The sequence below is a fragment of the Calypte anna genome, chromosome 2, assembly GCF_003957555.1.
Source record: "Calypte anna isolate BGI_N300 chromosome 2, bCalAnn1_v1.p, whole genome shotgun sequence".
Taxonomy (NCBI): Eukaryota; Metazoa; Chordata; class Aves; order Apodiformes; family Trochilidae; genus Calypte; species Calypte anna.
In genome coordinates this window covers 111,359,636-111,379,272 of record NC_044245.1, presented here as the reverse complement: position 1 = coordinate 111,379,272, position 19,637 = coordinate 111,359,636, and the positions used below count along the sequence as shown (strand labels likewise).

At 35.8% G+C, this 19,637-nt stretch overlaps 1 protein-coding gene across 6 annotated transcripts in view; it reads left to right on the top strand.

Annotated features, from left to right (window-relative positions):
- RB1CC1 (RB1 inducible coiled-coil 1) overlaps nt 1-19,637 on the top strand; it is a 68,885-nt gene that overhangs the window by 22,215 nt on the left and 27,033 nt on the right. For all 6 annotated transcript variants that reach the window (XM_030444396.1, XM_030444394.1, XM_030444397.1 and 3 more), the window contains 8 exons: nt 5,295-5,497; nt 6,671-7,106; nt 10,879-11,049; nt 14,678-14,862; nt 16,743-16,929; nt 17,010-17,091; nt 17,950-18,011; nt 18,773-18,876. In XM_030444396.1, the coding sequence (XP_030300256.1) occupies nt 5,295-5,497; nt 6,671-7,106; nt 10,879-11,049; nt 14,678-14,862; nt 16,743-16,929; nt 17,010-17,091; nt 17,950-18,011; nt 18,773-18,876 (1,430 nt within the window). The remainder of the gene's footprint in view (nt 1-5,294; nt 5,498-6,670; nt 7,107-10,878; nt 11,050-14,677; nt 14,863-16,742; nt 16,930-17,009; nt 17,092-17,949; nt 18,012-18,772; nt 18,877-19,637) is intronic.

Here is a 19,637-nt window from a genome sequence, read left to right as displayed (position 1 = left end):
CTACTATTTAAAGAAATAACAGCATAGAAGAGCTACATCAACACTTTAATGTTCTTGAAGGCATTGCAATGTACCATATCCTGGTGCTAATTAAATGCTGTTCCTTCTCTTTGGTTAAATGACTAGTCTTAATAGCCAGACACACTTCTGGCTTCTCCACAGAAGTCCAGATTTATTTGTAACTTGGTTTAGCAATCAGTTTCAGTCTTTTAAAGTAATCATACTGGGTGGATTTAAAATAGAGTAGGTTTTATTTTACTCGAAGGTGTACTAAAAGATACAGTATTTGTTGTGGCTGGCCTTTATAACTAGAATGGTTGGATCAATTAATCTTTTAGAAAATTCAACAGGAGAAAAAGACATGGGTGGTTTGGAACCACCACTTGCTTGTAACCTGGTTTTATTCTGTGGCAGTGGTGATTTATGTCAGCTTCTCAGTATTTTTTTCAGTTGTAAATTCTGCCACTTGACTTTTTGTAGCCTGCTTTTAATGTCAGAGGCAAGAACTGGTGAAAACAACATTGAGAAAGAAGTCATTAAGCTAAAATTTACAGAATAACTTGTTCTGTGTTATGCTGTAGTAAGTTATGAGCTATGTGACAGATATCCAGAGGATGCAGTCACCAAAAATGACCAATATTAAATGAGAGTGTAATAATCAGCTGGCTAATGAGAGAGAAATTACCATGAAATATCAGCTGATACTCAGAATTCCCTCAAATGGAAGTTAACTATTCCAATTACCTGTGTTAAAAGCTGAAATCCTGAAATAGTTAATGTAGGAGCTTTACTGATGTTTTAGATGGAGGTACATGAATTAGAGATAATGGTCTTGTTTACTATTTTGGTAAGGAAGGGAAAGGTTACCTTTTGTATGGAAGTGCTTATCTGCTATTTTAGTGTATGAGCAAGTGTAATTTCACTTACAAGGATCCTCATTGTTGACCTGAGGTTGATTTTTGTCTTTAGAGTGGCTGAAACCTTGAAGTAGTCCTTTTTACAGGGTTTCAGACACCTGGCAATGGAGGACTTTGATGACTTGTTTCCTTTTACCACAGGGTTGTAGAGAGTGGAAAGAACCCTGCATATCCTGAAAACTTTTGTTCTTTAGAGGTAAGTCCAAAGGCCACTTCAGATAAGCTAACTGTCCCTGGATTTTTTCCATTCAAATGAACAGAATTGTGACAATAGGATGCAAAGACAAAGTCTTGAAATTGATGTGAAGCACTTCACCAGTTATTTTCTATTTTAGATAAAACATACTTTGCTGCTTCTGATTTTGGTTGAAACATACTAAAGAGAAGTAATTTACATTAGAAGAATCACCTTGTTTTATGTTATGGTGATGGAAGGAAATAATTCAATTAAACATTGCTAGAACATCCAGCCAAAGATAAGAGTCTTTCTGGTGTGCCTGTGAATTTCCTAAAAAATTAGGAAGTAAAGATGCCCTTATTTACTCTTCAGAGTAATAGCAATATTGAGTAATAGTATATTGAGATAAGCCTGGGTTTGGCTAGGCTTGTACTGGTAGTGGTGCTTCTTGAGGTCCATATTCCAGTGGTGTCGGTGTTATAGCTATGCTGGTACAGTTGAGTAAGACGAATGTAGATCTGCAAGACAATTGACTTCTTATTCTCTGTGATACTTTGGGTTTCTGCCAGTTACCCTTGAGTGGAGGTATGGGGAGGGAAAAAAAAAAAAGAGAAAAGTGAGTCTTTTGTTAGGCAGGCTTTATTTTCTGTGCTAGAGCCAGCAACTTTGCTCGGAAATGTTAAAACATATGCTGGCATAAGTCAGTTTTTAGACTTCATTCATCTAGCAAGAGAGCTGCTTAATTCTTTTCTGTATACAGACTTACTGGCTATGGGAAATAGTCTTGATCTTTCTAAAGCAGGCAGAGGAAATTTCCTCAGAAATCTTGTCTGGGAAGATGGTAGGAAGGGGAAGCCAAATCAATTCAAATAAGTATTTCAGTAGTGAGGGAATGATGAGAAAGATGTAGCTGGAGTTTTGAATTTCTTAACTCCTTTTAAACAACATAGATTCTCCAAAGTAAGCAAAAATCTCCCACTTAATTTTCTTGCTGCACACCCTCATACTTTGCAAGTAGAGTTATAGGACTGACTGCAATGCTGTTTTTCTTCTTGACCTATCCGTGCAGCATTAGAATCATACAGTCATAGAATTTTCAGGGTTGGAAGGTACCTTTAAGATGATCTAGTTCCATCCCCCCTGCCATGGGCAGGGACACCTCCCACCAGATCAGGTTGCTGAGAGAGCCTTGTCCAGCCTGGCCTTGAAAACTTCCACCACCTCTCTGGGCAATCTGTTCCAGTTTCTCACCACCCTCATGATGAAAGACTTCTTCCTAACTTCCAATCTAAATCTACCCTCTTCTAGTTTGAATCCATTCCCCCTACTTCCCCACCCCCCCTGACATCCTAAAAAGTCCCTCACCAGCTTTCTTGTAGCCCCCTTCAGATACTGGGAGGCTACAATAAGGTCTCCTTGGAGCCTTCTCCTATCCAAAGTGAATAACCCCAGCTCAGTCTGTCTTCATAGGGAAAGTGCTCCAGCCCTCTGATCATCCGCATGGCCCTTCTCTGGACACCTCCAGCATGTCCATGTCTTTCTTGTAAAAGGGTCTCCAGAACTGGACACAGTGCTCCAGGTGGGGTTTCACGAGTGCAGAAAGGGAGAATCATTTCCCTCGACCTGCTGGCCACACTTCTCTTGATGCAGCCAAGGATGTGGTTGGCTTTCTGGCTGCAAGTATACACTGATGGCTCATGTTGAACTTATCATCCATCACCACCCCCAAGTACTTTTCCTTAGGGCTGCTCTCAAGCCAGTCACTGCCCAGCTTATACTGGTGCTTGCTGAGGGTGCACTCAATGCCACCATCCATGTTGCCAACAAAGATGTTAAACAGGACTGATCCCAACACTGATTCTTGAGGGACTCCACTTTTCCCACCACTTGATATTCTTTTTCCCTGCACTTCTATCTGCTTAATATAGTCCAAGACTAAAACACAGTTTGAGCTTTGCCATGCTCAATCAGTTTGTCTAAAGCAAAATAGAACTGACAAAAGCCTCTACCTACAGCCTTTATAGAAACATTTTTGTCTGAAAATGGCAGAAGTCCAGTCTTCACTTCCCCTAGTAAACTGTAATATTCAAGGGAAGGAATAGCATAAAAAGACTGTTCAGTTTTGATTTTATAGATGACTTCTATCTTGTAAGATGTCTTACAAATAATATGCAGTTCTGCATATGCTTAGTCCTGGAGCTATTGCCAGTAGTTTTGAGAATGGTTGACTTTGGGTAGAGAATAGTGGTTTTGAGTTGAATGTAAAATGCCTGTGTATATTCACAGCCTGTACATTAGAACTCATTCAATTACCTTTTCAGCTTAAAAAATTTGTATTTTTTAGTATGCCTTAAGGTGAAGCAGCCTGTTCTTTTGGTTCTCAATATGATACTTGACATAGCAGTAATTTTGCTGGTTTTATATGCTTTTGAATAACCCATATACAAAGTGAATTCAAGAAAACAAAAATAAAAAAATCAAGTTGTCAATATTGCATTAGTCAGTTTACGTGAATTTTAACTGTGTAGACAAACTGGTAATAGTCTGAAGAAAATGACTTGCAACATTCAATGCTGTCTGGATAATGTCCCTGTTGTGTTATCAGCTGTTTTTTACTTAGGAACTGAGAGCTTATGCAGCAGATAAAATAGTGGTTCTTTTCAAGTCAGAAATCCTAATTCTCATGAAAGGTGACCAAAGTTTGGAAAACAAGAAGAAAATAGCATCTTTATGGTGAAGTGATAGAAATTTGTAATAGCTTTAAATTTCCTTGGAGTTTTTTGTGTGTTTGTATATCCGTTGTTCATCTGCTGATAGTTTAGATGCTAATGATTTGCAGAAGAGTGGAATTTTGTTATGCTACTTGAGACTTTGTGAAAAAGGGGGGCGTCTATAACTTTCAGGCTTTGTTACTATAAACACTGAAATGCTTCAGTAAAATACTCTGCAGTTTTGTGATTTATTTCAGGAAAAGTTGTTTTGGTCTCAACTTTTTTTTTTTTGTGCATATGTGCTGCTAACCATGTGTTCAGCAGCAAATGCGTTCTGAGACATAACTGATGTATGTGATTTTTTAACATTGCCTTCTCCCTGTACTTGTTTAACTTGTTTCTCCATGCATGTTTTTTTGGCTTGTACTAGAGCAGAAGAAAGTTGTATGTTCAGCTCTAGTTTAAAGGTATGCTCAACCTGGAAAAAGTAGTAGGATTTTATTTCTTGAAGGGTAGGTAGATATTAAAGCCTAATGTACAAGTACGGTCAGGGAAATATTTTCCATGTGTGGTGTTCTTTTGTCATTTTGGTATTTGAGTATTATTGAGAAGGACAAGTTTGAGTTTTTTTGTTTGGTTTTTTTGTTTGGTTGGTCGGTTTTGTTTTTTTTTAATGGGTAAACTTCAAATAGTTACCTTTTACTAGGAGTTGATATGTTGGCATTGGCAATTAGGCAATAGGCATTGCTGTTAGTCGACTTCTTAGTAAGACCCAATACTTGCCGAATGTAGGTCTGTTTTAGCTCTGCCAAGTTGGCTGGGGATTAAATTCTTACTTTCTCCTGGTAGTAAAATGCCTCTGTTCCATTCAGTTCTTTAAAAGAAAAGCTTCCACACATTTGGGTATACCAAGTTTCAGAGTACATTGTAGAATTTTGTGGACACTTTGCATTGCTTTTTATGTTGCATCTGTTTTACTAATCAATAGAAGACTCAATTATTTGTCTGACCTGCTGTTTTTGCATCCTTTTTTGCATCTGATGCACCTGTGCTTCTACTAATTCTGCAATTCATTGTCTTGTTCTGAGCTTCTGCTTGGCTAATCAATAGTTTTCTCCTTAATGGACATTGTTTGCCAACACTTTGTCAGATTAGTACAAAAATTATTATTCTTGTGTGTGTACACTGAATATTTTATATAAACATCATTAATTTTTAAGTTTTTTTGGAGCTGTAACTTTTACTTGCCTGCTTTGAAGATGTTTATCAGTAAATCTTCTTTTTGATGCCATCTAATAAAATTTTTAATTAGGAATAAAGGAAGTTACATTAGTGTTGGTTGAAACTTTAAGGTGAGCAGCTTTTTTAGCTATCTTCATTTGACTCTTTTAGTAGTTTCTAAATGTCTCACTTTACTGTGGTAGCTGTTTAAAAAATAAATAACCTAAAGTAATTTGCATTTTTATTGGATATTTTTTTTCTTTGCAGGAGATGTACGAGGTTGCCAAGAAACTTTGCTCCTTTTGTGAAGGTCTTGTACATGATGAACATCTTCAGCATCAAGGCTGGGCTGCCATTATGGCCAACTTGGAGGATTGTACATACTCTTACCAAAAGCTGCTTTTCAAGTTTGAAAATGTATATTCAAGCTATTTGCAGTCCATAGATGATATCAAGTTGAAACTTACACAGTAGGTTTGCTGTTAATCCTCGGCCTTGGTTTCCAATGTTACTATATTCTAAACTTCTTTCCTGAGTGTTACATGTTTGGTGCTAGTTCTAATTAATCAAGCATGAGTTGTTTGATTATGTATCATGGAGAACATTCTTTCTGTTTTGCTAATCATTTTTTTAAATGACATTTTATCCTTGTATTCATCATCACATAGAAGCCTGTCTTGAATTATTTGGAAGATATGCTCATTACTGCAGAGCTGTGTAAGAATCAGAGCCCTTCCTAATGTGCACTGACAAGAGCTAAATTAAAAATTCAGACATTAATCAACACTTTAAAATACATGGTTTCACTGTGGATTTAATTGCTTTTTAATACCCTTAAGCAGTTATTAAGGATGATAATCTATGTTAGTATGAAGTCTTAAAACAAACTGTAGGTGTGGATGTATACCTTTGACCTGGAATGAATGTGTGAGTGTGTGTGAGCGTGTGTGGGTGTGTTTTACCCTGTAAGCTCTTGAGTGTTACTTGAGTGAAACTATTGACTACTTTCTGAACATTATAGTATTATGGTTTCTCTGAATGCTTTTTCTAGCAGAATGTAAGTGTATATTGGATACTTATATAAAGCACAAATATGTTTGAACTTCTAAAAAAAAAAACCCAAAAAAACCAAAACAAACAAAAAAACTTCATAGCATTTCCTAAATATATAAAAACTATTTAAACTCTGCAGAAGTAGTCAGACGGAGGACACTCGGTCCATTGGTATCCATGCTGCTTTGAAACATAAAAGTTGCAATTTTGTGCTTCTGGTTTTTTTGGTTTGCTTGTTGGTTTGCTTGTTGGTTTGCTTGTTGGTTTGCTTGTTGGTGTTTAAGGCATATCTCAGTTTATCAACCTGTCCTTTTTTCACTGTGTTATAAACATAAACCTACTTGGAAGTTTAGAAGAATTCTTATTCAGCAATGGAAGGGAGCAAAAGTTGTAACATTTTTAGCTGTCCTCCCATGATGATAATACTCAACACAGTATTTTGAAGAGGTAGTTAGCAAATTAATTTTGAAATCTGCTTCAGTTGGAAAATACATAGTACTTTATATAACAGGTGGTTTGTGTCTGAGGGGGTTTATATCGCATTGGCTTTAGATAATGGTTTCTTTATTTTTTCATCCTTTTTAAAAAAGCTTGGGTTCTGCTGTTTCTATCATGGCCAAGATACCACTGCTGGAGTGCCTAACAAGACACAGTTACAGAGAGTGTTTAGGAAGATTGGATTCTTCAGCCGAACATGGAGGGACAGAAAGTGAAGAAACGGAGGATGGGAAATGTGCTGAATTGGTGCTTTATTCTGATACATCTAAAGCGAACAATAAATCCATGTTAGCCTCATTTTGCAAGTCAGTTGAACATGCAGCTTTGGAAGGCACAGATCCTGAAACTGTAAAAGGTGATAAGGAATCTGGTCAAAGTGCTACTGTACAGGACAATGAAACATCAGTAGAACTGAAAGATGATGATCAGCCTTCCTTCAACGTGTCTTTGTTAGACTGGATAAATGTTCAAGATAGACCTAATGATGTTGAATCGCTGGTCAGAAAATGTTTTGATTCTATGAGCAGGGTAAGTTAACAGTTTTCTTTAAATAATTAAATTATATGGCATTGAATATTGCTCTTTATTTTCCAAATGCTGTTTTTTTGAAGTAGCTCAACTTTTTGTAACTTCTTTCTCATAACTTCCTGAATAGAGACTAAAGAAGGGGTTGGGGGGAGGACTGTGGAGATGTGAGAGGAATTTTAAGAGGTTTTGGATGCTTAGAATCTGACCTTTAGAAACATGTATAATTTCACAATAGATGCTTGTTATCTTGCTTGTTTCTCAAATAGCTGTTTCTGTTGGGAATCAGTAAGTTTCTTGTAGCATATAAGTGGTGCATTTATTTCTGCTTTTTCTTCACCTTTTTCATATAAAGTAAAATTTTTCTGGACTAAATTAATGTTCTTTGTGTTGAAAATATTTAATCTTTGTTAAAATGTATCACAAATTAATGTGGTTAATTGTGATAAATTTACATACTATGTATACATTCTTTGTTAGCTGACACAGATGTGCTTAGAAGAGTCCAACCTATCAGTTTGTATTTCTGCTGCTGGTACAATAAGACACTGCTCCCTTAATTTACTTTCCAAATGATTATTTTACCAGTGAGCATTATAACCTTTTTAAAACCTTTTGCCTAGTGATTTCCTTCTTTCTTTGCTTTCACTGTAGCTTATGTTTCTTGAATTGTCTAGTCTTATTTGCATATGTATAATTTCATTAGAACTCAATATACCTTGAACAGAGAAAACAATTTCTATTGTCTTTGATCCTTTCTTTAATCTCTTAAGGTAGGACTGGAAAGATGTCTCAGTTATGTCTAAACCATCTGTTTAAGGGAGTTAGGATGCGATCAGTTCTGTGTATTCATTATTCTGTCTCAAAAGTAGTTGGAGAATTTGGCTTAATATTAAGGGTTGCTCAAGATTTTGAGCTGTCTAAATGTTAATAGTGCAGAAAAGGCTAAGGGAGAAATTTGGCTCAGGTTTCTTTCTTTTAGCAAAAATAAGATTCGGTTTTATGTGTGGAAGATTTCAGAACTGTTGAAGTCTGAGACAATCCTCTCCCCTGTTTTTTCAGTGGTGCTACAAGTACTTTCTACTAGTTTAAAGGGTAACAAAATCAAATAGTTGGGCTAGGGGAGAATAAATTAGTTGTATAAATAATATTAATGGCACAAATGCAGTGTCTCCTGAAGTTGAGACAGGAGTTAAATACTTCCTTCCAAATAAGTTATACTGATGCTAAAGATACAAAAATGAAAACCCCTTTAGTTAAAATACCATTTTACATAGTTGATCAGCTTGTAGGCTTAGCAGACATATACATATCCCATGTTTTAGAGAAGCTATCTTGTGCTTGTCTGCTTTTCTGTCCTCGTCTTACCCAAGACTAATACAGAAATTGAAACAAAGCATTTCTTAATTGTTATGTATCTTAAGTTGATTTGGGTAGGAAAAAAAAAACATGATTGCTTGTGCAAAAATTTTTTCTTGACATAAACAGAATTGGCAGGTAGGGAAAATGCTGTAGTCAGACTATTCTGGCCCCTACCAGAACAATTGTAATTGATCTATTTCAGTTCACAAAAACCATAAAGCTTTGAAGTACTGTAATAGTTTCCAGTTTTCCTTAGGAAAACATTAATTTACCCTGTTTTGATAGCAGCACAAAGGATTGAATCTTGTCCTATAGCTGATTTAGAATTAGTTTCAAAACAGAATTATCTTGTAGCAGTAAACAAAATACCAAATAAATACCTTGCAAAACAATTGTTCTTTTAAAATTTACTTGAGATGGCACTTCAGTAGAGGCACTTCTTTAAAATTATTTTTTCCATGTTCTCTCCATGCTTTTCTTTTATATTTAAAACACACAAATGGTTTGTGATTGCATTTCCTACTTGAAACTCTGAATCTAGACAAGATTTTCACGACAGGGTAAACATCAGAGTATGAGCTTTATACCTTTGATACTGGTAGTCTTGGCAAAGCTGGTGTGTTGCACGGAGTGCTGCAAGGTATCAAGTTCTCTTAGCTTCTAGGTCTTTCTACAAAGTGATGCTTCTAATTGCAGAAACCTAGGCTGCAGCTGCAGCAAAGCCAGTGGGTAAGTAGGAGCTAATCAGATGTTTCTGTTAAATGCTGTTGTAGCCACTTAAATGAACCTGTCTTCATTTTCTGGCATTCTAAGAGGAGGATAGCACAATTATCTACCAATGAAATTACAGCTCAGTTCTACAAATGCAGCTAGGTCAAAGGTGGCATAAAAAGAGTGGATCAAGGAAATAAACTAAAGGGTGGAATGAGAGGAACAGGTGCTTTTTGCTTTTTTTTCTTTTTTTTTTCTTTAGGATTTTGTCCCTCAAGAAACTGTTTGGGATGCTGCAGTAGAGTAATCCTTAATAGGATGGCAAGGAAGATGATCAAATAAAATTAGGTTTAATCCTAGAAACTGTTACCAGTTCTTGAGGGTGGACCAAGGTTCATAAGACCAGTCATAACATTAAAAACTGACTTTTGCAGTTTTCTGAAAACATTGATGTATTTTGTCACGTTAATAATAACATTGTTCTTAAAATTTCTGCTCCAATTACCAGGTTTTAGTGCTTCCCCCTTACAGTTTTGTTTGTTTCTGTTTCACGTTGGAACAGAATGAAAAATCCTCTGTAGTTGCTCCTCAATTTATAATGCTTTTTCTTTATGCCCCAGAGGGGTGTTTCCAGAATGAAAAGGTGCTGTGTATGAAAGCTTTTATACAGTCAAATAGTAGATTCAGAGGAAAACAGTGGTTTTCTTTATTGTAATATTGATTCATGTAAGTGGCTTCTTTTTTGAGGGTTAATTTGTGTGCTCTGTGATGTGAGTGGAATTAACACTGCATGTAGATGAAAGAAGCTGGTGTTGTGGCAGGCTGTATGATCTTGCAGGATAGCATCCTTTCTACTAGATTCTCCTGTAATAGATGTTAGAGCATAACCATTTTGGATAAATTTGTTCATATTCTGCTAACATGTAATAACTTAAGCTTACTTAACTAATTTATTCCAGGTTTAGACTAAAATCTGTGTTGTATAAGCTATTGCAATTATGTCCTTTATAGAACTAAGGATGAAAGACTAATGTATTTCACTGCTCTTATAGTGAAACCTGCAAGTCACCCTTGGTATCTGTAGACATTGGTAGCTTCTGTTACTTAAACATTTTTTTCTCAAGAATGTCTGGTGAAGGAATGTGATGAAGAAATGTGGGGTTTTTTGGGGAAAAAAACATTAGCAAAAAGTATTACAAGTGTATTATTTTTACATAGCTTGTTTTCCAGTTACTTAAATGTCCTTGTCTGAGGAATCAATTAAAGCATACATTTAGAGGGAAAAGACTGGGTCTTGCAGCTTCTTCCCACCACCTTCCCTACTACGCTTTATTCTGAGCCACATTTACCACTTACTTTGACAGTAGCTCTATGAATTTTGTTCCAGTATAGACTGTGTCCATTAGCTTTAAAAGCCTCTTCTCCCTCTGGAACCTGCCTTGTCCCTTCAAACTGATGTCCCTTCCCCTTGTAAGGATCCTGATATTTGTATGGTACTCTGGTTGGATTACTCAAAATAAATTCATACTGTGATATAAAATTCACAGACTTATTAACTCAGAGTTCTGAGACAGTTAATAGATGTAAACACACATTAGATTAAAAAAAAATAAAAATATTAAGGTTATAACTTGTGTAGCTAGCTCAGATGACCTTTCAGTATGTTAACTGCTAATAAAAAGTTTTTCTTTTTTTTTTTTAGCTTGATCCAAGGATCATCCAACCTTTTCTGGCAGAATGTCGACAAACTATTGCCAAACTAGATAATCAGAACATGAAGGCTATTAAAGGCCTTGAGGATAGGCTCTATGCATTGGACCAGATGATAGCAAGCTGCAGCAGACTGGTGAATGAACAAAAAGAACTTGCTCAGGTAATACACATTTGTGTGTCACATTGGAAGATGGTAGAGTTTTGATATGTATATGCTGCTAAAGATGACAATGAACTTATACTGGAGATGCTCAAGAAGGTGCTATATTCATAATCGTTTGACATGTAAATATTGGTAGGTTTTATATCTTGTGGTCATGTTTTCAGCTCGTAACTCCAACTATGACATTAAGTTTGTTTTTTGAAACCTCAAACTAGTTGGAAACATAGTGACCAGTGGTGTGTAGCACTGGAAGTTAAATCTTGGGCTTATATTTATGGTATTTCATCTACATTGGTGTAGTGGAACAAGCAACCAGATGCCTCTAATTACCGAGGAGTGGGTGTGAGCTGGTATCAAGTCCACCTGTGCCCAGTTAGGGCAGGCCCCCTATTGAGCATGCGCAGGACCAGGGGGCCAATAAAAGGTGAGGCTCACACCCACAGTCTAGCTCACTCTTGGGCTAGGCAACAGAGAGGCCGGTAGCTCTTCGAGCCACAGACCAATCTTGCTAGTTCCACTACGTGAGTGATATACTTAGAGCACAGCTCACGAGTCTATATTGCAACACCTAGTTAGACCTTGAGGCGCAGATCCCTAAAGGAAGGTTCGTCTCTTGCAACGTTTGGTGGAGAATGCGGGCAACTTACATCCAGGTGCCTCGAGTTGCCAAAGAGTGGGTGTGAGTCCACCTGTGCCTGGTTAGGGAAAATTTAATCCCATGGGGAAGGGTTGCCAATAAAGGTGGGACTCACACCCACAGAGCCAGCTCACTCTTGTGCGAGGCAATGGAGAGGCCAGCAGCTCGTCGAGCCTCAGGAGCAAGAAAGGCTCCTCCCGCTACACATTGGAGAAAAAGGCACTTTACAAAATAGAAACATTTTAATTAATATATTCTAGACAATGTAGTGGGAAGATGCAGAGCTGTAGTTCACTGCGGCTTGGTCAGGTGCATATTAAATTGTATATTTTCATAGCTGAAGTATTTCTGTCAACATTCTTTTGGTTATAATTTGGAAAAATATATTTAATTTCAGTTTAGCCAATCAGCATCCTCATAAAAGCATCAGTGTTAAATTGCTAGCTTCTGAGATACATCAGATGGGTAATGTCCATCCCATGTTGGATGCAGGGGAAGCAGTGACAAAGGATGAGGAAAAGGCTGAGGTAATCTTTAGCAGTAAAACCAGTTGTTCTTTGGGTACCCAGTCCCCTGAGCTGGAAGACCAGGACAGAGGGCAGAACAGAGCCCCCATAATCTGAAGGGAAGTGATCAGCTACCTGCTGTACCACTTAGACACACATGTCTATGGGACTGGATAGGTCAGTAGGTGACATTACATAGTAAAAGTATGCCTCTTACATATTGGGCAGTATGATTCTGCCCAGTAGCTTATCCTTTCCAAGCATTTCCTTGCTTGCTGTACTTTGTTTTTTGTTTTGTTTTGGCGTTTTTATGGTGTTTTGTTTTGTTTGGGGTAGTGGGTTTTTTTTAAATTTCCCTATTAGTTTAGTAGCTTCTCAAAAAATTGTTATATCCAAATGCATTTTCATCATTTGGTTCATAGAAATGTTACTCTTCTGCTAGTTCTTTTAAATACTAAAAAAATCTACCTGGCAGATGGCCTTCTTGATTCTGTTCTTCACTTGAAGTCGCTGGAAAAGTAATGTTGTCACTATCATATTCTGTACTTCTGTTTTCTTCCTGCTTTTGTTACATCAAATTAAACAGATTTATAGATTTGTACTGAGTTAAGGCATTCTGAACTGCTTAGTACATCACTGACTATTGCCCTTTCCCATTGGTTTAACTAGTCCAAAATGTTTTTTGATATTCATTTCTTCTTGCTGCTTTGATTTGAAAAAAGTAATTGGAAAAATGCATAAAGGCATTTTCACACTTGTTTTTCAGGATCTTTCTTAGTTTGACTGTGGTGCTGATGTCGTGAATCCTGTTATGAGAGTCAGAAAGGCAAGAAATTGCAGGAACAATTGATTATTTAGATCTTAGATTTCCTCACAGTTTATTGAAGTCTGTCCCCACCCTCCTTTTTTTTCTTTTGTTTTCTAGTGTGCTCAGATTTTCTTTCTGATTTGCATACTAGGGTAATTTTAGTTTAAATTTTATTTTAAATATGAGTACACAGACATAGAAATGACAAAAGATACTAAAATTCATCAATAGGCTTTTGGAACTGAGAATAAATCTGGAAGGCATTTTCTAGCTCATTGCATCCAGTCATCTGTAGCTTTAAGCTCCATGCCATGTGTTTCATTAAAAAGTTTACTGAAGCTGCTATTTGAAAGCAATTATTTTCTTGATTTCTCTGTTCCTCCTGGAAAGTTATGTATAATCTGATTGTCATAAACATCCATTGGTCTCGGATCTGAAAGTTATTTTTGGCTAGTTCAAATCTACAAGCTCTTATGCCTGTACTGCTTTGATTTTTGGTGCTTCTTAATTCCTTAATGATCTTCACAGCATGTTTCTTCAATGTTTTTGTCTTCCTTGACTAAACAACCCAATTTATTTTGATGGGGATGTCATCTTCATCATTACCTTAACAGTTTTTCCCAACTTTTATGGTTTCCATTCACTTGGCTTAGGTAATGTACAGAGTTAATGTTTTCAGCCTGCTTTTCTTTCCTAGAGGCTCCTCAGTCATTAAATACCTAAGCTGTCCAGAGTTGAAGAAATGGTTGACTCTTCAGTATTCTCTTCCATGTTCAGTTTACATCTCCTTCCTTTTCATTAACACTTAGTATACTTGTTTGATACTTAGCTAGATTTCTGTGTTGTTCTCACTAGGATGCAAGTATTTATTGCAGGTTTTGCAGATGTGCTTTATGGCATCTTATAAGATTGTTTACATTCAATATCAAATCAGCAATGTTTGCATTTTTCAGCAGCTTTGTATAACTACTGTTTACTGCTCTCATCAACCTAATCTTAGAAAGAAATACTTAAAATGACTGTCTGCTTTTGAATCTTCTATTAAGGTGAAAAAAAGGCTTAATAAACATGTTTAAGCTGTTAATCAGCCATTTAAGATGTGTTTATCTAAGGTGGTCCATCTTCTCTCTTTTGTCTCCTGACCTTTTAGGAGTTGCCTTGTACTATCCACAACATAATTCTTTGCCATGCCCAACTCCACATGCACATCAAATGTTAAGCTATGAGCCTGGCTCTCAAGCAGAATTAGTTGCATGTGTGAATTTATTTATGCAAAACGTATATTTAGCCCATAGTGGTACTGAGTATGCTCAAAGTTGGTGTTCTCTCTTGCATATGCAGAAGTTAAAAAGGTAATTTGCAAAAATTAGAATGATGCCTGTAGCTACTTTTCTGCTGCATCAAAATTCACCACTGTTGATTATTTGTGTAAAGTTCTTACAGGGTTGTGTTGGTAACTGTTTGGAATAGAAATATCAGAGGGATTTATTTGGACTGGGTTATAAAATGACAAGAAAGCAACTTTGACACTTGTCTGTGTGGCATTCTGTTATATTCCTGAATGCGTACAGTGTGTTTATTAAAATGCTTGCATTCTTAAAGAGAAGATGAATCACCTCCGTGCATTTTGATTGTCACAAAGCTTTTGGAACAATTGTGTCTCTTTTCTTGTAGGGATTTTTGGCTAATCAGAAGAGAGCTGAGAACTTGAAAGATCCTTCTGTGTTGCCTGATTTGTGTTTGAGTCATGCTAATCAGTTGATGATTATGTTAACTAATCACAGAAAACTGCTAGATATTAAACAGAAATGTACCACTGCCAAACAGGAGCTTGCAAATAATCTACAAGTCAGACTGAAGTAAGTCCAGAATTTCAACTTTTTATTTATTCCACTTGCTTTAAGGCTGTTTAAAGTGTGAGTATAATAAGAAAATCTATGGTAATGCATGGAGTTTTCCTTAATGGGAGAGAAGATAAAAGTGGGATCACTTCAGTTTTTATATGAAGTTATTTCTAAGTGTGAAACAAAATACTACTTTAAGAGAAAATGTTCTTGGATTTTAAATTGACTTTCCTATCAATAAACAATTTCTAAGAAGGTACAATTCCCTCTCCTCTCATGTACCTTGGAAGGTACCTTTTGTTTAGGCTAGCAGCAAATAACTTGGCAGTGTTGTGACCCAGTTAGACTTGAATGCTGAATATTCATCGAGTAGATTTTTTAAATTTTTTGTTCTTCTTATCCCAATTAAAATACTACTCTTTGCACCATTTTTCACTGTAGCAGGTATTTAAGGATCGCACATAGAACCTAGTTTGCCATAAATACAACTTCCATTTTATATTTATATATTAAGTATTTTTGTAGTACACATTTAGTTCATAAGTTGTTAGAGGAAAAACTTGAATCATGTAAGGAACAAGCTTGTAAGGTGCGGACAGTGAATGCAAGGAGGATAGATCTAGAGAGAAGACCAAAGCATATGTGCTAAAAAAATTAAAAAAAAAAAGCCTGATACAACTTGCCATGAATTTTACCCTTAAAAAGTAAAAACAAAACCCAAAAACAAACGCAAAAAGATCTCACTGTAGTTTGAGGCAAGCCAATGGTTTTTCTAACTTGTCCTCTATAGCAGTTAATAGCAAACGATCATTATGGTAATCTAATAATGAGGAAAGAACATAAACATAACCATATTTAAGCCTTCTTAGAGAATATTCTTATCTGACCTAGAACCAGCTCTTCTGTGTATAATTACTGATGGAGTGCTTTTTCCACTGACTAATCCAATTGCTTTTTGAACCTATGAACTCCTGTTTTTTACAACTTCTGCAACTTACCTCTATGTCGTTGTAGAAAATGCACTTTATGTTTTGAACTGGCTGCTTGTGGGCTTTGTATAATGTCCTCTTTTTATTTCTCACTAGTCATTACTGTGAGAACTTAAGAAGTTGTTCTCCTGTAGTTTCTTTGTTAGTAGAAGTTCCTAGTTGCTTATTGTTGGATTGTGTATTATTTCACTTTCACCTCTGTCAATAAATCCAAATGCTTTTTTCTTTTTTGTACTTGTGGGGTATACCTCCAGCTTATGTCTTCTGATTGCAAAGTTGCCCTAATTCTCCCCTTCAAGTACAACAGTCTGTCACATTTTTGGTAGTATCCTGTTAATTAGTTGTGTTGTTGGCTGTTCTTGAAAATAATGTATTAATTGTATCAATAGGACAATTTAAGATGTAGTTAAGGTATCAGAATTTGTATCTTACAGGGACTGGTATTTGTAGTGCTTGATTAAATTGTATAAACTTACCAAACACAGTTTTGATCTTCTTTCTTCAACAATATGCCTACCTTTAATATTTCTTGCTATTGCTTTTCAATAGGTATTTTTAAGATTTTTAAGCAAAAGTAGTATTATGTTCTTTTAAATTCTTCTGAAGACAGTAAAATTATGTAAAATTATGTATGCTAAGAGCATTTTTTGTCAAAACCAATACCTTAACTCAAGTGGTAGTAAGCATTCATTTTTGGTACAGATATGTTGCTGTGCTAAATTCGCAAGGAATTGCAAGGCAACTACTGAATTTTGAGTTGCTTGTTATTTCCATATTGCCTGTTGTTGTCCCATTTAAATGATGTCACTGTCTAGTCCATCCAGACATGTTACTAATGTTAGTCATATTTTCTGCATTTAAATATAACTAAGTTGTTATCTTCTAAAGTGTAACCTACTTTTATAGGTGGTGTTGTTTTGTAATGCTTCATGCTGACCAAGATGGAGAAAAACTACAAGCATTGCTTCGTCTTGTAACAGAGCTCCTAGAAAGGGTCAAGGTTGTAGAGGCTCTCAGTACTGTTCCTCAAATGTATTGTCTAGCTGTTGTTGAGGTTGTGAGGAGAAAAATGTTCATGAAACACTACAGGGAGGTAAGTACAAAAAACTTTGAGACCAGACCTTTGTTTATATGTAAAAATTAACAGCTGACTACATAACTTCCTTTCCACAGTGGGCAGGTGCTTTAATAAAAGATGGAAAACACCTGTATGAAGCTGAAAAGGCAAAAAGGGAATCTTTTGGTAAACTGTTCAGTAAGTACTTTCTTTTCTGTGAAATCAGAATTGTTGTTTTGTTTGTGTAGTGAAAATACAAGTTTACCTGTATTATTTTTTTTTACTCAAATAGAAAATGAATGCAGTGTGCCAGATGTTCCTATTATTAAAAAAACCAGGTTTCTATTAATTTATATATTAATCAGATTAACAAACTGTTTCATTCATTATCCAAAATACTGTGAAAGCTCCAATGAGTTTAATACTCATGAAAGAGAAGATTTCTAATTAGTATATTTGAATGCCATTTTTATTTGAATATACCCTGTGAGTTCTTTTAAATAACACTTTTAAAAGCATTACTGAATATTTGGGAATTGCTACAGATTCCTCTATACAACTTTCAAAAAATAATTACCAAGGACAAAGGCCTACATCTTGGGACCAAAAGTTTTTTAAAAAAGCCCAAAACACTAAAATGAAGTTTCTGGTAAAAAAAATTGTTGTTCTCTTTTCTTTATTTATTTCTTTCTGTGGTCTGCAACTTAGATTCTGAATGACCTGCTAAAATAAGAAAATTGAGCAAAAAGTTAATTTTTTTTGCAAAGGAGATAAGCAAGATTACAGTGGAAGTTTCAAATAGAAGTTGGGTCTTTTGTAGGGGTGGACATTAAGCAAGAAGAGGCCTCAGTTAAGTGGGAAGCACTACTTGGATGGGGAGTTGTACATGAAGTTCTGTAGTCACTAGCAATTTTTATGTTGTTGAGAAATGGCATAGTTAGTAATGCTGTCAGATTTAGCTCAGCTGTTACTGCTCAAGCTTAACTGTTTTCTCTCGAGGTGTTGTTTATATGTTGCATTTCCTTATTTTCAACAACCTTTTTCTTTTTTTCCCAGGGAAGTCCTTTCTAAGGAATCGATTATTTAGAGGACTTGACTCCTGGCCTCCATCCTTTTGTGTATGTACTCAGTATAATTTTTATTTCATTTTTTTAAAATAGTAATGTCATAAATTGGAAAACTAAACTTAATTCAAGCACATTGCTCTGACGCAGGTGAAAGTTGGGAGCTAGTGTTCTTTGCTGTTTCAGTTGTTACATATTAACATGGGTTCATAGCTTGCAGTGTGGTATGGGAATGTCTGCTATTACTCAATTTTAATGGGGAGTTTGTTGTACTGAAGAAAAAAATGCTATTGATTATCAGAAGAAAAGAAGTTGGCAGTATAAATTGATCATTTAATCCTTTCTTTTGAATAGTAGAGCCATAAAATTAATCATATGGTAAAAGCTAATAAAATTTTTTCACGTTTTTCTCTAATCACTGGATGAGTGGAAAAGCATTTTCATCTCATACAATCATAGATTAATCATAGAAATAGAATCACAGAATCTATTCTATGATTCTAATAGGAGGGAGGTTGGACTAAATGATTGGTGTATGTGCCTTCCAGCTGAAATACTTTATTCTACTGATGCCCACGGCTCTATGGATAAATAAATGACTATAAATATAGATGTGTCTTGAGTTTTGGTTTTTGGTTGCTTTTTTATTTCCGCAGAGGGTTCAGGCCGGATGTAGTTCCTTTAAAAATGTGTAAAATCTTTCGAGGGAGAGATACCAGTTTAACACCAATGTTTCCGCATTAAGCTCTTTTTTTATCCCCCTTTATCTTGATATTATTTACTTCAATACCTAAATTAATTTATTTTTAATACAGACACGAAAACCTCGCAGATTTGACAGTGAGCTTCCAGATATCTCATTGAGTGACTTGCAGTTTTTGCAGTCTTTTTGTCCTTCAGAAGTCCAGCCATTACTCAGGTAAAGCACCTTTTTAAACCTTGTATATAACGGAAATAGCTTTCTCCTTCTCCCACACTCTTCTGACTTCTACTGTGTCACCTGTCCCCTCCCTTTCTGCTTATTTTTCATGAGGAAAAGAATTTTTGAGCTTAGGTATTTCTTAATCAATGGTCTCAACTGACTTAATGACGATACATATTATCTGTATGCTTCCTGCACTCAAGCTTCATGTACCTGAGCTTGGGTAACTTGAACATAAGTATTCTGTGTTGTAAATGTGTAAAGGTGTAAATGATGTTGGACATTTCTCTGTCTCATAGCTAAAAAAGACAAAAATTGTTGTCAGTTTTGACTGAAAATAAACTCAGAATTGTATGTGTTTTGTCACATCAGAATTAAATTGATGGCTTTTCTCATGTGCTCTTTGTGACGTGATATCCTATAGGAAATAAATTTCTTTAGCCCAGCATGAGCTCATAGAGATACTCAATTATTGTTTTTTCTCTGACAAACTTATTTTACTAAGATCTATTCTCAAAGTGCCTTTGTCTATGGAAATCCATGATTTTGAGCAAAAACTTTCTGTGTTTCTTAACTCCCAGCAATAAGACAGGCGTGTAAATGTAGTCAGGAAAGCTACTATTTTGTCTCGCAGACAACTTGACAGGATTTTTTTTTTTTAATCTAGATCTTGTTGACTCTTAGAGTGAGCTTTAAAAGTCATACCTTAAGCCTCTAGCAACAGAGAAATGCCAACTAAGATAATGAGCAAGAAATAG